At 39.7% G+C, this 19,573-nt stretch overlaps 1 protein-coding gene across 1 annotated transcript in view; it reads left to right on the forward strand.

Moving 5' to 3' along the window:
* The window catches only part of LOC122232050 (basic proline-rich protein-like), a 192,098-nt gene that overhangs the window by 23,157 nt on the left and 149,368 nt on the right, over positions 1–19,573 (forward strand). Inside the window, exon 3 of the mRNA XM_042961062.1 lies at positions 18,471–18,605. Coding sequence (XP_042816996.1) covers positions 18,471–18,605 — 135 coding nt within the window. The remainder of the gene's footprint in view (positions 1–18,470; positions 18,606–19,573) is intronic.

The raw sequence follows: 19,573 nt of genomic DNA on the forward strand, positions 1-19,573 counted from the left end.
AGAGCTTACGAGGACCAAAGCAAAACAAGTAGTACTTCTCGTTATAATTATAGGTAATATCTTGGACTTAATTTCATGGGAAAGGCATCTGACCAACACATCTCAGTGGAGTGGCCACCAGCGTTCCAGTGGGCCCAAGACTTTCCTTCAGGCTGTGAACTCGTCTCTCAGTCCCGGCAACCTGGGTTGGTCGGTCATATACAGGAGAGAGTTACTGCAATACTGGAGACTAAATTCTGGGGGGCTCTTAGTTTTGTTTTTTTTTTTAATTTTTTTTTCAACGTTTTTTATTTATTTTTGGGACAGAGAGAGACAGAGCATGAGTGGGGGAGGGGCAGAGAGAGAGGGAGACACAGAATCGGAAACAGGCTCCAGGCTCCGAGCCATCAGCCCAGAGCCCGACGCGGGGCTCGAACTCACAGACCGCGAGATCGTGACCTGGCTGAAGTCGGACGCTCAACCGACTGCGCCACCCAGGCGCCCCCGGGGGGGCTCTTAGTTTTAAAATGTTTGGTATAAGTACAGCTTTACCCATGTTTAAATATTCTGGCAACAGTCCATAGTTGTATTAGTTGACGCCTCCGTAAGACATGTCTCGTATGTCCATTGACATATAGAGAGAACTAGTGTGTGAAAAATTCTGTTGAATAAAGTCTCAGAGTTCCATGTGTGGTATTGCTCATTGAAGTCTAACAGGTAATTCTTAAGTTAGATATTCTATTCCTTCAGTTTTTTTTATTGTCATTATAGAAGTATCCTTTATTTACCAAGAGCAGACCTGCTGAAAGGAAAACCTTTTATTTCAATTTATGTATGTGTGAGGTAAAAAGAAAACATTACTTTATAGAGTATCGGGGAAGATTAAACGAGATAATAGTATAAAGCACTTGGCATACGTAAAGAAAATGTCCTGTAAGCATGGGGGCCTTTGTGTAATCAGACATTCGTCATAATCATTATGGTTATTACATTCTCTGGTCACAGATGGGTAAACAATTTCACATTAATGTTATGTAGAAGAACAGATCTGCCGGAACAGTGAAGGTTCATCTTTGTTAGTATTTCTGCATCCTGTCCGTGCCAGCCAAACATTTTGTTAGAGTAGAAACATAGCTGTTGTGATCATCAAAATGGATAGAATTGGCCTTTACGTCCCTGGGCAACCCCAAAGCCATCTGTCTAGGTTTATAAATCATATATTTTAGGCATCCTTTTATAAAGTTTGGATTGTGAGAAGACAGTTCACTTCCCAAAGTGCTCTTATGGTATACTTAGGTCAAGTGATCTCCTTCTCTTTAGAAGTATATTTACATTTAATATTCTTCTTGTCAAAAACCCTGGATTTTTTTTTTTTTTTTTTTTTTTTTTTTTTTTTTTTTTTTTTTTTTTGCAAACCTCTGGATTTGACTTGGGAGATCTATTTGTCATGCTCAGTGAGCATCTGATACTGTCTGCTGGGCCCTGGCTAGCCTCCTTAAAGAACCCACCTCAGCTTTGCACGACGCTGGTTGGGCCTCATACAAAAGCATCCTTGGTAGGTTTACTTTCATGGAGCTGTTTCCAGAGCTGATCTCCTCTCGCACCTTGTACCTCCTCCAGTGCCTTGTAATCAGTCCGTCTCTTCTACCCTTTTTTCTCTGATGTCACATGAACTGCTTATATGCTCCCATTCACATCTTGCCTTTGTGCTCTATCCAGTTCATCACAAACTGATCATTCAGTAGCACCTCCTTGTTAATCACATTTTCAGGGCCAGCCTCTGAAAGCAGCTGAGTCCTGTGGCTGGGCTCTGAACACTAAAAAAGTTGTGGGGGCGAGATCTGGGCTTTCTTTCTCAGGACACAGAGAATGAGTCGCACACCAGGCTGACCACCTCTCCTCCTCTACTCCACGTAAACATGAAAGGTAAATAGGTGACTATTTCCTAAAAAGTAAAGATTAAAAACTATGATAGAATGAAACATTTATTCAGGTCCGTGCAAAATCATATATTAACTGGGTTATTAGCTGGTGTCCAGCAGCAAAATTATTACCACAACAGCAACAATAGTAGCAACAAAAACTGCAGGTTTGTAAAATACTGTCTATATAAAGCGGTTTTTTTATAATTTTTCATATACCTTTTATAGACACTCTTGATATATGTGCAGGGGTAGTTACTTTCTTTTAGTTTTCTGGGAAAACTAGGGAACCAGGGAATCTCTACAAGTGAATTCAGAAGGCTGCATCCAGAACTTTCTGAGAAATGTAAAGAGACTGGTTGAAGGTTGAGTACACGCTTTAGACAATCTTGAGTTGACCTTCAATTTTAATCTTGTTGTCACACAGAACCACGCAGTGTCCGGCCGAAATACACTGTGGCCCACGAGGTTCTACTGTAGCGTCCAGTGTCACGGGAGCACAGTCTGGGTGACTGTGCGCTTCCTTCACACTGGGCCCGAGTCCCGGGGACCAGACTGGCGCATCTCTGCGCTGACAGACTCGGTAACGTGGAGCACCTGCCTGTTAGGTCTGATGTTTCGGACATTGGTGTCGGCCCATGTTATGTATACACGTTTCCCGTTGCTGGTGGCTTTGGGGAGGACAGCTATGCTGAGGAGAGTCAGTCCCTCTGACCCTGGTCCTGGTTCTGCTGTATTCCGGTCCATACTTGCACGTACTTACACGTGGGAGGTCACAGATGCCTCACACGTAAGCTTGTGGCTTGTGTAAAAACACATTTTCAACTATCTGCATATTCATCACTTCTCTATGAAATCAGTACTGGATACATATACTAATTATTGTATCTCCCCAAAGCACGATATGAAGCAGTTTTAAAAATAAATTGTATTTTAACTTTAATTAATCATACTTTGATTTGAAAACTGTATGTGAATGTCATTTATTAGTGTCATGATAGAGCCTTTGGTAGCTTGAAAGATCATTTTCAGTGTTCAGTGTCAGATAGTTGACATCCAAATTTACCTCTTGGCTGTAGGGGAAAACTGGCTTTTTTGCTACATAAACGTATGTAGTGGGGCCCAGGTACCCCGCTATTTATATATTTTTAAAGTAACAAATTTGCTTAACGTAGACAGAGCTTGTGTTTAATGGGATATTCTTCATATTATCCCTCTGTATTATTTACCTGAGTGATTTGGTTACATTTGGTTCAGTTGTTCAATCGTATTAATACCCAATTATGGAAAACTTAGGCCATTTACATGTGGATATAAAATTAAATGATGTACTGATAGCTATCATGGTTAAAATAAAATCATGTCTCCGAGAATGTGAGAAAATATGTTATTGAAAACTGAGATGAGGACGTTTGCTATAAACCAGGAGAAGTGAGATGTTCTTACCTTAAACCAAAAGCACATCACCCATAACTGTGTAAAAACATGAAATGTCTCTTTAAAGGCTTTTTCCAGAATTGATTTTCATGGCTTTAAAACTTATATTATGTATTTCAAGATCAAATGAACCATATCACTCACAGTGAAACTCAAGTAAAACTAATGAGACTTTCCTTCTTTGTGGCCTAAATTGTTCATATCTGGATTAAATTACATATAATGTTTGCATTAAGTTATTCTTTGTTTTATTGAAATCTTACATTTCTGGATTTGGCTCTCTCAGGGTTCTTGTAATTCATGATAGAACTTTCTCTTAGCCTCTGTAGTAAGAAATTTTACTTAGTGGCCTCTGTAGTAAGAAATTTTACTTGTTCTTTCAAACAAAGAATATGTATCTTTCCTCCAGTTTTGTTAAGATACAAGTTTTATGGGGCCACTAGTGGAATACATGTATTTCCATACTCTTACTGATATTTTTGTTACGTACATCTGGAATCACGTGAATTACTCAGGGAAAGAATTCTTCTGGAAGATTTAGCCTCTCTCTGGTCTAGCACTGTCAATTAGAGATATAATACCAGCCATATACGTAATTGAAAATTTGCTTGTCGTAATACTGGAGATTAAATATTTATCTAAAATATTATCTTGGAAACACATTGGCAGTGGAAAATTGCTAGTGCGATATCGTGCCTTATTTTTTAGTACCAGGCTTTCAAATAGAGCGTGTGTTTTGCCCTTCGGTACATGTCGGTCCACGCTGCCCACAGCTTCAGTGCTAGTGGTTAGTGGTTGCTGGGTTGGCGAGAGCAGCTGCAGACCGTGAGGCAGAGCCGGGAAACCGCGTACGGTCTAAGACCTTCTGTGATCACGCTGTTGTCTGAAAGCGCTGCATGCGCTGTGCAGCACTCAGATCGTGCGGGAGGGCCTGTTGACACACACACACGCACACACACGCACACACACACACACGCGCGCGCGCCCTGCGTGTTTGGGTTCAGCCCTCCGGAAGAGATTCCTCGCTTCACAAGAAGCCCAACTTCTCTACCAGCCCTTCCTTTGAACTCCGTTCTCTTGTCTCTGCCGCTCATTCAGGTTGCATGCTCCACCGAGTGGCCAATATTGAATTTAGTTGGATTCGTAATCTGCCCTGTGTGTGATATGAGAAGGTATAATGCTGACTTTTAAAGACTCCCTGTTAGCTTTGTTTTGAAAGGCGAGTTTCAGGTGGGTATTCTAGAAATCAGCTTTTGTTCTCATAAGTAGTTACCCGTAGAATTATGAGAACTGTAAAAAACCACAAACCAATATTTAAACAGTGATGAGTTAGCATGTTAAGTTTATGTAATAGCACAAATTCAATGAAGTTTAGACTGTTGATATTTGGTGATTAAAATACTTTTAAATACTTTGCAAAATGTACATAGAAAATATATACTTTTTAACTCAAACTGTTTTAGTGTATCTGGTACATGATGGCTAGCCATCTACTTATTATGATTAGAAGTACATGACATTTTTGTATATATGAGTAGCTTATTAAATTTTACAACTGGCCGTTTTGTACATGGATACACAAGGTAATTTGTATAAGCAAATATACTTTTGTGGGCTTAATGTAAGAAAATAAAGAGGACTTAAAAAATACTAATGGAAGGTACAATTTAAGGTGAGAAACAGGTAACAGAGGTACAAAAGACTATTTCTGGTACCAAAAGACCTGATAATCATGGTAATTCATAATTGTAGGTAGTAAATTTACAGTCACAGATTATTAACATGGTTATGAAGAAATAAGATAGACAAGAGCTAGCTCGTATCCTTTCATTTTACTCATCATGTGTTACTGCTTTGTCTTTCATTGTTATGTGTTAAAAAATGTTTTGGGGAAATTGGAGACTTAAAAATAACAAATCAACTAAATTTATGGATTATACTTTGAAGAGTGTTTGATATTCTTGCTTGTTACAGAAGAACAAAACCTTTTGGTAATTTATTTTAGTTTGAAAGTCTCTGAGGGCTCTGTTCAGCACAAAGAATTACTAGATCACTAGGATAACTTAAGAAGAACATTCTATGGAAGGCATGGGAATTCACAAAATTGAGTAAGCCAGTCCGTCTCCTGGTGTGGCTTACTGTATTAACAGCACATTTCCTCACTTCCCACACCTCTGCCCTCTCTGAATCAACATCCTCTGCCGAGTGGATGTCCTAAAGAGGAAAAGTAGATGTTCCCACCCCTTGACTTTGGATTGACTGTAAGATTTGCTTTGGCCAATGGAATATTATTGGGTGTGACTGGACTAAAAGGTTGAAAGTTGCTTGCAGGTTTGGGATTCTTCCTTTATGCCACTGCCATCACCAGGAGATGACCTACCTGGGCAGGAGTATGAGTGATGTGTGGAGCAGATACTAGCCTAGCCTAGGTCAGTCAACCCTTAAATCGCCCGCAGACTTGTGGGCTAAATGAATGCTTACTACTGGCGACACATGCTAGCCAGTCTTACCTAGTGCAGGCAGATCTTCGTGATGGATAAGAAATCAGTGGTTGGACATAAGAGGTAGGTTAGTGGTGGGTAGAGAGGGAGAATAGCAAAGGACATGAGGGAGCTTTGAAGAGTGATGGATGTGTTTATTATCTCAGTTGTAGCAGTGGTTTCAAGGCGTGGCCGTATGTCGAGTTGATCAAACGATGCTTGTCAGATATACAGTTGTCGGCAACATGCTGTGGCCACATTTGGCATAACTGCTTGACATAAGTAGGAGAGCTTGGGACATTTCATCCTCTGGTTCTGCCACGATGGCTTCACGACTGAAGGAATGCAGTGTTGCCAGTGTGATCTTGAATTCTGATAACCATTTTCCTGTCCACATGTAAGTGCTCCTGACATTTCCTTTAGTGATTGAACAAATGTTTATCAATCACTGGCTATGTTCCAGGCACTGTTCTAGGCTCTGAGGAGATAGAGTGAATGACATAGTCCAAAATATCTGCCCACATGGAACTTAAATTCTTATAAGTGGAAGAAACACAGACATGAAATAAATACTAAAACATCAAATGCATTCTATTTGATGAGTCCTAAATGAAAATAAATAAAAGGTACAAAAAAGAGGGGATAAAATAGTATTCGGGAATGGAAAAAATTACAGTGGTTTTCTAGTTCCTGTGCAGAATATTTATATCCTCTGTAATAGATAATCAAGGTGTGCTGTAATTGAGACATAGCTTATATGGAATACTAAACGTATTCACTATCAAATGAACATTTATGCAGCACATATCTATGCCAAGCAGTATGAAGATTAGGAATGATTTGAGAGTATTCATATTGGAAATATTTAGTACCTGTGCATAAAAGAGATGGAAAATAGTTTCAAAAATGAAAAAGAGGATCAGAGTCTCAAATATCTTCAGGAATCTTATAGCGAAATAAAACCTGCAAAATACAGACATAAGATTGTTGGAGATGGTGCTGGCTATATGATCTTAACAGAACACGACCCAGTTACAGGCATTCTCATTTACTGTTTTTAATCAGTTGACAGTGTCTTCTTAACACGAAAGGTTTGCACACTAGTACGAGCCTTGAACTTACAAATCTTGCCTAGGACAGTATATAGTTGACCCTTGAACGATGTGGGGGTTAGGGGTGCCCTCCCATCCCTACAGTCCAAAATCTGCCTGTAACTCTGGGCTCCCCCCAGACTTAACCACTAACTTCACTGGAAGCCTTACCAATAACAGAAATAGTGGATCAACCCATATTTTATATGTCATATGTATATTCACAGAATAACTATAGAGAGGAACATGTTATTAAATTCATATGGAAGAGAAAATACATTTACAGCACTGCACTGTGCTTGTAAAAAAATCCCCATGTAAGTGAACCCTCCCCGTTCAAATCCATGTTGTTAGGGTTAGCTGTATCTTTAAATGGTAGTATGTCTTTATATTAGTCGTGAGATAATCAAGGAAGGGATAACAGTGATTGAAAACCTATATGTAATGCAGAGTCTGTGGCAGTGCCCTTGGTTGGGTGGTGTAGTTGGTGTCCCCCCAGCAAGCCGCGGGGACTTTGCTCCAGGGGGCTCAGACATCCCCTCCTGTGCATACTGTTCTAGATCTGGATGGTACGGATTAGCTGTGGCCCACTATGCCTCTTCATCTCTTTCCCCCCAAAGGAGGGACAGCATTTCTTTTATCAGGCTATCCGCACACACCTGACTATCGGTCACAGACTAAAGGCATCTAGAGGAGAGGAGGGCAGATTTCGATGGGGATAAACATCATCTTGTCCTGGTCTCACCATCCGAAGCTCTGTGTTGTCTCCAGGCCAGAGGAAGCAGCTTTCTTATAGCACAAGAAGTAAGGATTTCTTTTCCGTTTTTTTTTTAAAAGAAGAATAAAGAACATAAGCTATTTATTTATTTATTTATTTATTTATTTATTTATATCCAGGTTAGTTAACATATGGTGTAATAATGATTTCAGGAGTAGAATTTAGTGGAATTTAGTGGTTCACCACTTAACGTATAACACCCACTGCTCATCCCAACAAGTGTCCTCACTGCCGATCACCCATTTAGCCCGTCCCCCGCCCAGCACCCCACCAACAGCCCTCAGTTTGCTCTCTGTATTTAAGAGTCTCTTGTGGTTTGCCTCCCTCTCTCTTTTTTATCTTATCACAGAGTGCTCACGTAAATGTGGGGGTTTGCAGTTCCCCAAACCTCCAACCAAATAGCCCATCCGAAGTTGTAAGGTCCCTTTTCGTCCCTCCTACCGGGGACACTTGTTAAGGGTTTGCCATCAGCCTTCTTTGTATTTACCGTCACATCATCAGAAAGCAGGAGGGCCTTGTTGCCGTCTGCTCAGAGGGTGATCCATGCGAGGGTTTCATCAGATTTCATCAAAGCCGTGGGAGGGTTCTGATTCTTAGGATCATATCTGGGATGACTTGGTGTAAGATTGATCCCCCAGTAAGAGACTCTGACATAAGTTGGTGTCTTTCAGTCTAGTATTTATTTGGAAGGTGATAAGTGAGTGCAGAAGTAATAAAGGGCTCTGTTCAGCAGGTTACAACTTGAAGCAACTGGGATTTTAGAATTGGTCTTTGGTTGTCACTTGCAGCCAGACTTCATTCTAGCTAACAGAGTCCGTGCATTTCTGTTGTTTGCTACCAAGAATTCTGGCTGGTGAGGCACATTTGACGAATGGCATCAAATAGAAGATAGTCACTATGTATTGAGTGTTCTCCGTGGTAGCAGGCATTGTGCCAAGTATTTTATCCACACTGTCATTCGATCCTCCTGAACCTCAGCGGAACCACTGCTGTCCACCTTTCACAGAGGATGGATTTGAATCCCCGACAGTTGCCTCGATTTCCTAGGGTCACACATTCATTACGTGACAAAACCACATCTCACTCATCATCTGCTGGATTGAAAAGTTGCACCTTTAAATGCTGCAACACCTCGCAAGTGATTCTCTAATAAAAATCCACGTAGTCATTGAGATGAAATCTTTCTTGCTATAGCCTAGATTTTTTGTGCAAAACCAATGTCATTTATCATTGTACCTCTTCATCCGAAGGCTTATGAAACACTTGATTGTAACAATTATTATATCTTCTGATTCATCAGTATTCTTTTTACAGGCAAACAAATCTTTTAGTTCCTCATTTTATTGTTTTTGTTACCTTGATATAAACATGTTATAGATTATGTCCTGATAAATACTATCCAGAATGAAATACAAAGTCTTGCGGATGGCCTGTCTGGTATATAATAGGACGATCACCTCTTTTGTGGAATGTAAATTAAGACAGCCATTTTGCTTGGATTTATCATACTCCTGAATCGTGTTGAATAAATTTAATTTTTAACCTTTTGATATTAACTTTTGTTTAGCTAGATTTTCTCCATTCTGAATACACCATTTTTTAGACCTAAGTGTAGGATTATTATCATCATCACCATTTTTAAAATTTTTAAATATTAATGTGTTGCTTTAGGTTTGCCAGTATCTCTTTCAGTCTGTTACCAGACATATTCAACAAGGCTTCCAGCTTTGTGTCTTCTTCAAACATAAACAAATAGACTTTTAAAAATATTTATTTATTTTTTTGAGAGAAAAAGCACAAGTGGGGGGGAGGGGCAGAGGAGCGAGAGTGTCAAGCAGGCTCTGTGATCAGTGCAAAGCCAGAAGTGGGGCTTCATCTCAAACCCTGAGATCACGACCTGAGCCACAGTCAAGTTGGATGCTTAACTGACGGAGACACCCAGGTGCCCCACAGACTTTTATAGCTTCACAGACTTACAGTAAGTTGAAGCAGGCTAAACTCAGTATAGTAGTTGAAGTACCATTTGAAATTGATTCTAAATTGTACTTGAGTATTATAATTTAAATATTGATTAAAATGTTTTTAGACAAGCACAAAGCCCACGTCAGTCTCACAAAACTATACTGGAAAACTTACTAATTCTTTGCTCAAATTCAGCTTCACTGCTTTTACTGTATTTCTAGAATTTCTAAGTATGGTGATTAGTGTATAAAAAGGAGACAAGGAAAGGGGCTCATTAATTAATTTTTAGAAAACTCCCTCCTGTAATCGCAGATATGATTGATAAATTGCCGTCTTAAGTAATCGTTCTAAAATCTGACTTTACGTTGCTTTAACGGACTTTAACTTCCCTGGTACATGTTTTGCAATATCCTCCTTCATATTTTTGGAAAACTGATCATTGGCCCATCTGTGGCTTTCTGACTCCCCTCCTGTTCTTTCCGATTCCGGAAGGATCACATCTGTCCAGACTCAATTCCTGATCCATCTTCCATTCTGGCAAAGACTTGGATTCATTCATCACGTAAAAGTTGCCTGGCAGTTGGGCAACTGTGAACATTCAGAGTCCTCTCAATGGTGTTCACTCTGTTTGAGACAGAAAATCATGTTCCTAGATGGAGAAGATGAAAGCAAAATAGTAACAGAGAAGCTGGGGTCTGTCGTTGTTATTATTCAACTTTTAGCGCTGCACTTATGGATTTTGGGAAACCTCCAAAATTTTTAACCTTTTTATTGAAGCAGTATGTTATCAATGTAGATAAATTTGAAAATAAAGGCGTACAATTAAGGCTACTCCAGATATGTGTACATGTGGATGTGTATGAACACTATTATGTTTGCTTTTATGCACACTGGTATATACTAGATACATGATTGGTATGTAATTATATTTCTTGATGACCACATAGTGTTCCATCATGTGTAATACTTAACTTTAAACATTTGGATGGACATTTCGATTATTTCCAAAACACATTTTCAAAGAACGCTTATTTAAATACAAATACGTATTTCATATTTATTTTTTTAAGTAAGGTTATTATTTTACTGCCCAGAGGCTATGCTTGCAAAATTATGGCTACAAATGATATGTCATGTCAGTATTTTATTCGAAATTGTTCTCCAGGGGCACCTGCGTGGCTCAGTGGGTTAAGCGTCCGAGTTTGGTTCAGGTCACAAATTTGTGATTCGTGAGTTGCAGCCCTGATTCGGGCTCTGTGCTACAGCTCAGAGCCTGGAGCCTGCTTCAGACTCTGTCTCCCTCTGTCTCTGCCCCTCCATTGCTCATGCTCTCTCTCTCTCTCTCTCAAAAATAAATAAAGATTAAAAAAAAAAGACATTGTTCTCCAGATTGGCAGTGATTTTGACCTTGAATTATAAGGCACTTAAAATGTTCTGTGCAATTAGTAAACAACATTGAAGTTACATACAGCGTTTAGAGTCAATAAATGGGTATTTAGTAGAATTTCAAATAATTAAGTTTTAGTTTACTTTTCCATTATACTTCCAAGTTATTTTTTGCTTTAATCTATAAAACTATTACAATAAACATTCAGTCTTAATCACTGTAAACCCAAGTAAACAAGCAGAAATAATATTTATGTGTGTGTTTGGTAGTTTCCTTGTATTTCTTAATTTTATAACACATCTCCTCATGGTGTCTTTGTCCTATTCCCCCCCCCCCCCCCCACACACACAAGTGACAGATCTTTCTTAGTGGATGATACTAAGTCTTATATCATTTGAGTAGATAGTTCTGAATTTAAGAACAGTAGATATCCACCAGATTTAACAAATTGAGAGAGTCATAATCCATCCTGCACAGTTTATAAAGATGTGTCCAGCTGGGGATGGTAATTCTCCACGTTCTTCCCACATCTGCTTGCATTTTGTTGTGGTGGATCTGGGCATGATTACTGAGACTTAAATATAAGAACTAATGTAACAAAACAGTATATTCTTGGGCAAAGATTTGATAAAATTATGTTACTGTAGGAGTGTGTGGTCCTCTGATGAGTAAATATAACGAATGGAAGTGGACAGAAAGTGCACAGCACTAATGGAAGTGCTGGATAATACCAGAAACTCAGTGATGGTCCCAGGCTTCCTTAATCTTCTTGGGGGATCTGTCTTATCTAAATTATGTGACCACAGGCCATGTTAATCCCTAGCCCAGAGCTGAAAAGCCCAAGGAAAACATATACCAGTAAGTAAGTGAAAGGATCGTGTAGCTATATAAGGTTGAAAGTCTTAAAAATCACAACGGGTGCAGTCCTCCTGCAGGAAGAACGAAGTCAATAAAGAAATGGGCCTTTTAATAAGAAAGATATGAAACTGAGATAATTTCTAAAAACGCTTGAACCTTTAATTAAATATCCATTGGCTACCCTCAAGTTATAGTCACTGTTGCAACTACTAGAGATTGAAAAGAGATGAGTAAAACAAATGATCCTGAGTTTGAGTCAGAGCTGCTAACACCAAGGAGACTTACCATTTAGTAAGGGAAATGCTGTGTATGTGATTGAAATGAAGTCTGGTACAAGTCTGTAATTCTCAAGCACATTGCCAAGAGACATGCAGGGAGAGCCCTTAAACAAGTATGTAGGAGTTGGGTAAGGCTTTTGAGGAACTGGTATCTGAGACAAGCTGTAGGGATTAATAATTGCTGGGCATGAAGAAATAAAGAGCAATAGATGTGGAGAAGAAGTTTATGACTCAGTTGAATTCCCAGTAGAATCTGGTGCCTCTGATAATTTTTGTGGTGAGTCCTTTAAAGGACCTGTTTGATACAATGTTGAGCCATTAAAGATTGGACAGACCTTCTGTCTGACCTCAGTAGTTCCCAGGACCTTCATTGAGATCATTCTGTGTGAGTCTGGGACTCAGCAACATCTCCAGACCAAGAGGCTTTGCGCTTCACTTGGTGAGGCTTAATTACCCAAGGGTAGCCTTCTCTGCGGGGTTTACAAAAACCCATGATTCATTATGCTAACGTATAATAGACTCACACATTATTTAGAGTGGCTTTGAGAATGATGGGAGGAAATAAGGATGTAGTACAGCAGTGGGAAAGGATGAAACTTGTTTGAACACTTTGTAGTTGAGGTATTTCATTTAGTGAATTAGAACGACTACTTAAACATACTTTTCAATGAAAATGTGTTGCTTTAACTTATTCAAACATTCTAAAATGGGATATGGATATGTAGCATTAAATGAATGTGTTTTCAAAGGTTATTCATTGTCAGCTTTCATCCTGAAGTTTATTCTGTTTAATCACGGAGAATTAGAAAGATTATATGTGATTCATCTCAGAAAATACACAGAATAATAAGTGAACAATAAAGTACGTCTAAAAGACTCTGAAAATATATAATGACATCAGGTTCAGCATTATGCAAACTGCAGACATTGTTAATCACATGGATCATGGCTTGATAGTGTTTTACAGTTATTTATTTTGAGAGAGAGAGAGGGCATGCACAAGTGGAGGGAGGGGCAGAGAGAGGAGAGAGAGAGAATCCCAAGCAGACTCCACACAGAGCCCAACACAGGTGGATGTCCACTCTCACTGCTGTTTGTTTAACATAGTACTGGAAGTCCTAGCCTCAGCAATCAGACAACAAGAAAGAAATAAAGGCATACAAATTGGCAAAGAAGTCAAACTTTCACTCTTTGCAGATGATATGATAATCTATAGGGAAAACAAGAAAAACTCCACCAAAAAACTGCAAGAACTGATACGTAAATTTAGTAAAGTCTCAGGGTATAGAATCAACATACAGATATCGGTTGCATTTCTATACACCAATAATGAAGCAGCAGAAAGAGAAATCAAGGAATCCATCCCACTTCCAATGGCACCAGAAATCATAAAATACCTAGAAATAAAACTAACCAAAGAGATAAAAGATCTGTATGCTGAAAACTCTAGAAGGCTTAATGAAAGAAATTGAAGAAGACACAAATGGAAAATATTCCATGCTCAGGGATTGGAAGAATAAATATTGTTAAAATGTCTATATTACCCAAAGTAATCTACACATTCGATGCAATCCCTATCAAAATAACACCAGCATTCTTCACAGAGCTAGAACAAGCAATCCTAAAATTTGTATGGAACCAGAAAAGACCATGAATAGCCAAAGTAGTGTTGAAAAAGAAAACTAACGCCGGAGGCATGACAATCCCGGACTTAAAGCTGGAATCATTAAGACATTATGGTACTGGCGCAAAAACAGACACTCAGATCAGTGATACAGAATAGATACGGATCCACAAATGTATGGCCAACTAATCCTTGAAAAGCAGGAAAGAATATCCAATGGAAAAAAGCCAGTCTCTTCAAATCGTGCTGGGAAAACTGGACAGTGACATGCAGAAGAATGAACCTGAGCCACTTTCTTACACCATACTCAAAAAATAAACTCAAAATGGATGAAAGACCTACATATAAGACAGGAAGCCATCAAAGTCCTCGAGGAGAAAGCAGGCAGCAGCCTCTTTGAGCTCGGCCACAGCAGCTTCTTACTAGACATGTCTCTGGAGACAAGGGAAAGAAAAGCAAAAATGAACTATTGGGACCTCATCAAGATAAAAAAATGTTCTGCACAGCACAGGAAACAATCAACAAAACTAAAAGTCAATCTATGGAATGGTAGAAGATATTTGCAAATGACATATCAGATAAAGGGTTAGTATCCAAAATCTATAAAGAACTTACCAAACTCAACACCCAAAAAACAAAGAATCCAGTGAAGAAAAGAGCAGAAGACACGAACAGACACTTTTCCAAAGAAGACATCCAGATGGCTAACAGACACATGAAAAGATGCTCAACATTGCTCATCATCAGGGAAATACAAATCAAAACCACAATGAGATACCACCTCACACCAGTCACAATGGCTAAAATGAACAACTCAGGCAACAGCAGGTGTTGGCGACGATGTGGAGAAAGGGGGACACTTTTGTGCTTTTCCTGGGAATGCAAACTGGTGCAGCCACTCTGGAAAGGAGTACGGAGGTTCCTCAAAAAGTTAATATGACTACCTCATGATCCAGCAATTGGACTACTAGGTATTTACCCAAAGAATACAAAAATGCTGATTCAAAGGGGCACACGCACCCCGATGTTTATAGCAGCACTATCAACAATAGCCAAAATATGGAAAGAGCCCAAATGTCCATCAACTGATGAATGGGTAAAGAAGATGTGGTATATGTGAATATATAGATAATATATATGTACAATGGTGATCAAAAATAATGAAATCTTGCCATTTGCAACAATGTGCATGGAACTAGAGTATGCTAAGTGAAATAAGTCAGAAAGACAAATATATGATTTCATTCATATGTGGAATTCAAGAAACATAACAGATGAACATGGGAGAAGGGAAGGAGAAATAAGATAAAAACAGGGAGGCAAACCATAAGAAACTCTTAAGTAGAACAAACGGAGGGTTGCTGGAGGGGAAGTGGGTGGGGGAGATGGGCTGGATGGGTGATGGGCATTAAGGAGGGCACTTGTTGGGATGAGCACTGGGTGTTACATGTAAGTGATGAATCAGTGGGTTCTACTCCTGAAGTCAATACTACACTGTGTGTTAACTATCTTGAATTAAAATAAATAAATTAAATAAATAAAATAGGAAATAAAGTAATGTTATTGGTATATTTATAATATCTTTATGATATTTTTAAATGTCTATACTGAGCTTATATTTTAAAATCAGAATAAGCAGTAAAAATATTTGAGACAGGATTTCAAAGAATAATTTTGACCAGAACATTTTGAAAAATATGAATATTGTAGAATGACTTTACTATAGAAGAGTAGGATGGCATAGAAATGTACTGACTTTAAAAATTTTTATTGGCTTATAGCAATAATAATTGATTTTTATTTTTGATTTCACTAGTTCTTGGGTGGCCCCTCGTCTGCATGTGGTAAAGGCTGGAGTGGTGCTCTTCTAGCCTCCTCTGGCAGCAGGGCTGGACTTGAACTTCCAGGAAAGCTTCAGTCACATGTTCGATTTGTCAGTGCTCCTCTCTGGCCTCTGCCTTCTTCCGTTATTGTCTCGCATGACAGCATCCAGCTAGAGCTTCCGTTCCGCATGGCACCGTGGCTTTTTAGTAATAATAAAATTGAAACCGTTAGTTAACATACGTATATTTTATAAGCACTGAGAACATTATTAAGCAGGAAGAAAGGAAGAATTCAGCAATTTTTAGGCACTTGAGTTAGGGTTCAGATATTGCAGTTCAACTGTCCTCTAGCTTAAGTACAATTTGATGGCTTTCAGTTTCTTAGTCGACTGACTTTTCTTTCAATATGTGTTTTATTTGCATGGAATTTTAATACTAGTCTGTCAGATCAATTTTTGTTTAATAGTTTGGATAGTAGCATTTAAAACAAGCTATCAATAGGAAATTCCTACTCAAGGATTGAAATTGAGGTTTCCAGGCCTTTTAAAATTTTGTGTATCAAGAAAGCATACCTTCTGGATGACATTAGGGTTTTGCTAAATGGGCTGGTTTTCTCACTGATAGAACTTCTTGTTCTCTCTAAAAGATTCTCGGGTCTTGGGATTTATTTAGAGAATATTATATTCAAGTAATTCTTTTGGGTGGAGGGGAGAATATGTGACCCCCAAGTATGCCATTTTGGCATGTATATTATTTTGAGCTGAAGGCAACCAAGATTCAGCAGACTCAAGAAAACTTTTTTTTTAATAGATGATTTTCTTTTTTCTTTTTCATTAATTAATTAATTAATTTTTAAAGAGAGACTGAGTGGGGGAGACAGGCATAGGGAGAGGGAGATAATCCCAAGCAGGCTCCATGCTAAGCATGGAGCCTGACTTGGGGATCTATCCCAAGACTCTGGGATCATGACCTGAGCCAAAATCAAGAGTCAGACATTCAATCAACTGAGCCACCAGGCACCCCATCAAGAAAACCTTTATATCTCTCCCTGAACTACCTAAAATAATTTAGATTGGTGGGGGAGCTGGCTCAGAGAGAGCTACTACCAGAGATGATAACTTTTATTTGAGTGAGCTATCTGTATGTGCAAGGATCTAATTACCAGACGTCTGCTCGTGCTCCATGCTGTCAGCACGGGGTCCGACGCGGGGCTTGAACTCCCGAATCGTGAGATCATGACCTGAGCTGAAGTCAGACACCAACCAACTGAGCCACCCAGGCACCCCCTGCCCATCGACTAATCTTAACACAGGTGTACCCCTACTGTATTGTGCTTTGTTTCTTTGCATCTCACAGATGCTGTGTTTTTACAAATTGGAGTCTTGCGGCAACCCTGCATTGACCAAATCTACCGGTGCCATTTTTCCAATGCGTTTGCTCACTCCATGTATCATTTTGGTAATTCTTGCAATATTTCCAACTTTGTCATTATTACTATATTTTTGTGGTGATCAGTGATTACAGTTACTGAAAGCTCATATAGAAATTTTTTAAATTAAGGCATATACATTTTTCATAGACATAATGCTCTACCAAATTTAGACTACAGTGTAGTCTATAGTATAATATAAAATAACTTTTATGTGTAACGGGAAACTGAAAAATTTATTTGACTCACTTTATGGTGGTCCAGAACTTAGCCCTCAGTAACTTTGAGATATGCCTGTATTTCTTAAATTAAAAAATTCCAGAAAACATACAGTATTTAAATTTTTTTGTGCGAACACACAAATTAACAAAGGTTTCTCAAGAACAGGTAGCCATACCTGTTAAAAAAATTGAATTCATAATTAAAAAACATCCAACAAAGAAAGCTTCCAATCTAGATTTTTTTCCAGTGGTGAATGTCTAGCAAGCATTTAAAGAAGAAATAGCATTTATTCTCCACAGCCTCTTTCAGGGATTAGAAGAGGAGGAAATACTCCCAACTCATTTTGTGGGGATAGCATTTTCCTAATGTCTTACAAGATATTATAAGAAAAGTAAGGGGCCCTGGGCTGGCTCAGTAGCGCGTGTGACTCTTGATTCTGGGTCATGGGTTCAAGCCCGATGTCGGGTATGGAGCCTATTTGAAAAAAGAAAAGAGAAGGAAAGAAAAATACAGGCTGAAATCCCTCGTGAGCAAACATACAAAGGTTCTCAACAAAATTAGTAATTTAAATCCACAGCCACTTTGCAAAGCAGTTTGGCAGTTTTCTATATGGTTAAATGTGCATTTATCATATGACCCTAGACTTCCCCCTCTACTGATATGGACACTTTGTTCACATATATCAGTATGCAGATGTTCTTTATTCATCATCACCAGTAACTGGAATCCCGCTCTCCTTCAAGCCCTTGTGGGTGAGTGTCCGTAGGATGGCAGAACACTTGCTTCTCCAGCGAGAAGAACCAGTTCATGGAGCGTGAATGAATCTTACAAGGATTTAGGACCCAGGAAGCTACCTGTGGTGTTATTCCATTTTGGTGACACGTGGGATAGGAGGCAGTCTAGGGGCGGGGGGGTGGCTCTGAACGGGGTGGTCATGGGATTCTGGCAGTGATGGAGCTCTTCAGAAGCCGCGATGGCGATCAGCCAAGTGTGTGCATCTGTCAGGACCCGCAGACCACGTACCCCAGAACGACACCCATACCTTGTGTGAATAAAACCATGCTGGCATCCCTGGGGCCCACGGGCACAGAGTCAGCGAAGGCAACAAGGGCGGGATGGATGGGGCAGAGGCTGGGGTGGGAGTGGGCTTGGTGGTGGTGGCCCCACCTGACCCTGCTCAGGGCCTGCTTTTCTCTGCAGCTCGTGGTGGGCGTCGGCGAGGACAGGACTGCATTCCTGGATGACAAGGACCCTTGGCAGGTGCAGCGCTAGATTCACAGCGACGGGGTCTCCTGAGCTGTCTTCCGTACCATCGCAGAGCACACCTGGCAGCAGGTAGGGCTCCCAGCCTGGGGTCCGACTCAGTGGGTGAGACCTTGTGGGCAGGTGGAGGTGAGGCCAAGCTCCTCCGTAGGGGAGGCTCTGAATAAAACTTTTTGCAAGATTTTAAAAGTAGATCAAGCAGAACTTGGAGAGAATTTGGATGCAATCCGTAAGTGTATTGAGGGGTGTGAAGAAAGGCATTAGCATGAGGAACTTGGGAAGGCACTGTTTAACTGGCGATGGCGAGGCTAAGGACAGAACTCTACACAAACACTGTGCTCCAGTAGTTAACCTTGTTTTTCACAGAGGTGTGTGGTAGCATTTCTGGAACTAATTTATTTGTATACTCAGGTTGATCAAATCTGTAAATTCATTGTAACCATGAGACTGGACTCCCTAAGAGTAAGTAGTGACAGGCAAGGCAGAAAGCTAGAATCCCCTTGAGATGTTGGATTGGAGGTACCACATGAGTGTGTGTGTGTCTCCTCTATGCATGTGTGCACATGGACACAACAAATAATAGATGCATATGTGTGTGCAGGGCAGCATGTATAAGCATGTGTACATATATACATGTTTACACACACACACACACACACACACGTATATATGTATAAATATTTCCCAGAAATAGTTGTAATGAGCAAAAACCAATGGACTACATCCCAATTTCCTCTAAATAAATCAGGCTTCCATGGGGAATTTGTTGATTCCAGGACTACACAGAGTAAATACAAAATCGGCCTTGGGCATCTTATGGGTCCTGAAAATAAGGAAGTGGTCAGGAAAACTAAAGGATGTCATCATATCAAAGGACATTAAAGCCAGTCTGAAAGCGCTCCCAGTGGGCAAACTTGGAACAGATTATTGACCATGTCCCTTTCCCACTGTCCTTTCTACACACACAGGAGAGGACTCCATGATGAAAGCTGATTATTATTCAGCCTAACCATACAAACACTTAACAATCTCCCAAGAGA

The sequence above is a fragment of the Panthera tigris genome, chromosome D2 (assembly GCF_018350195.1).
Source record: "Panthera tigris isolate Pti1 chromosome D2, P.tigris_Pti1_mat1.1, whole genome shotgun sequence".
Taxonomy (NCBI): Eukaryota; Metazoa; Chordata; class Mammalia; order Carnivora; family Felidae; genus Panthera; species Panthera tigris.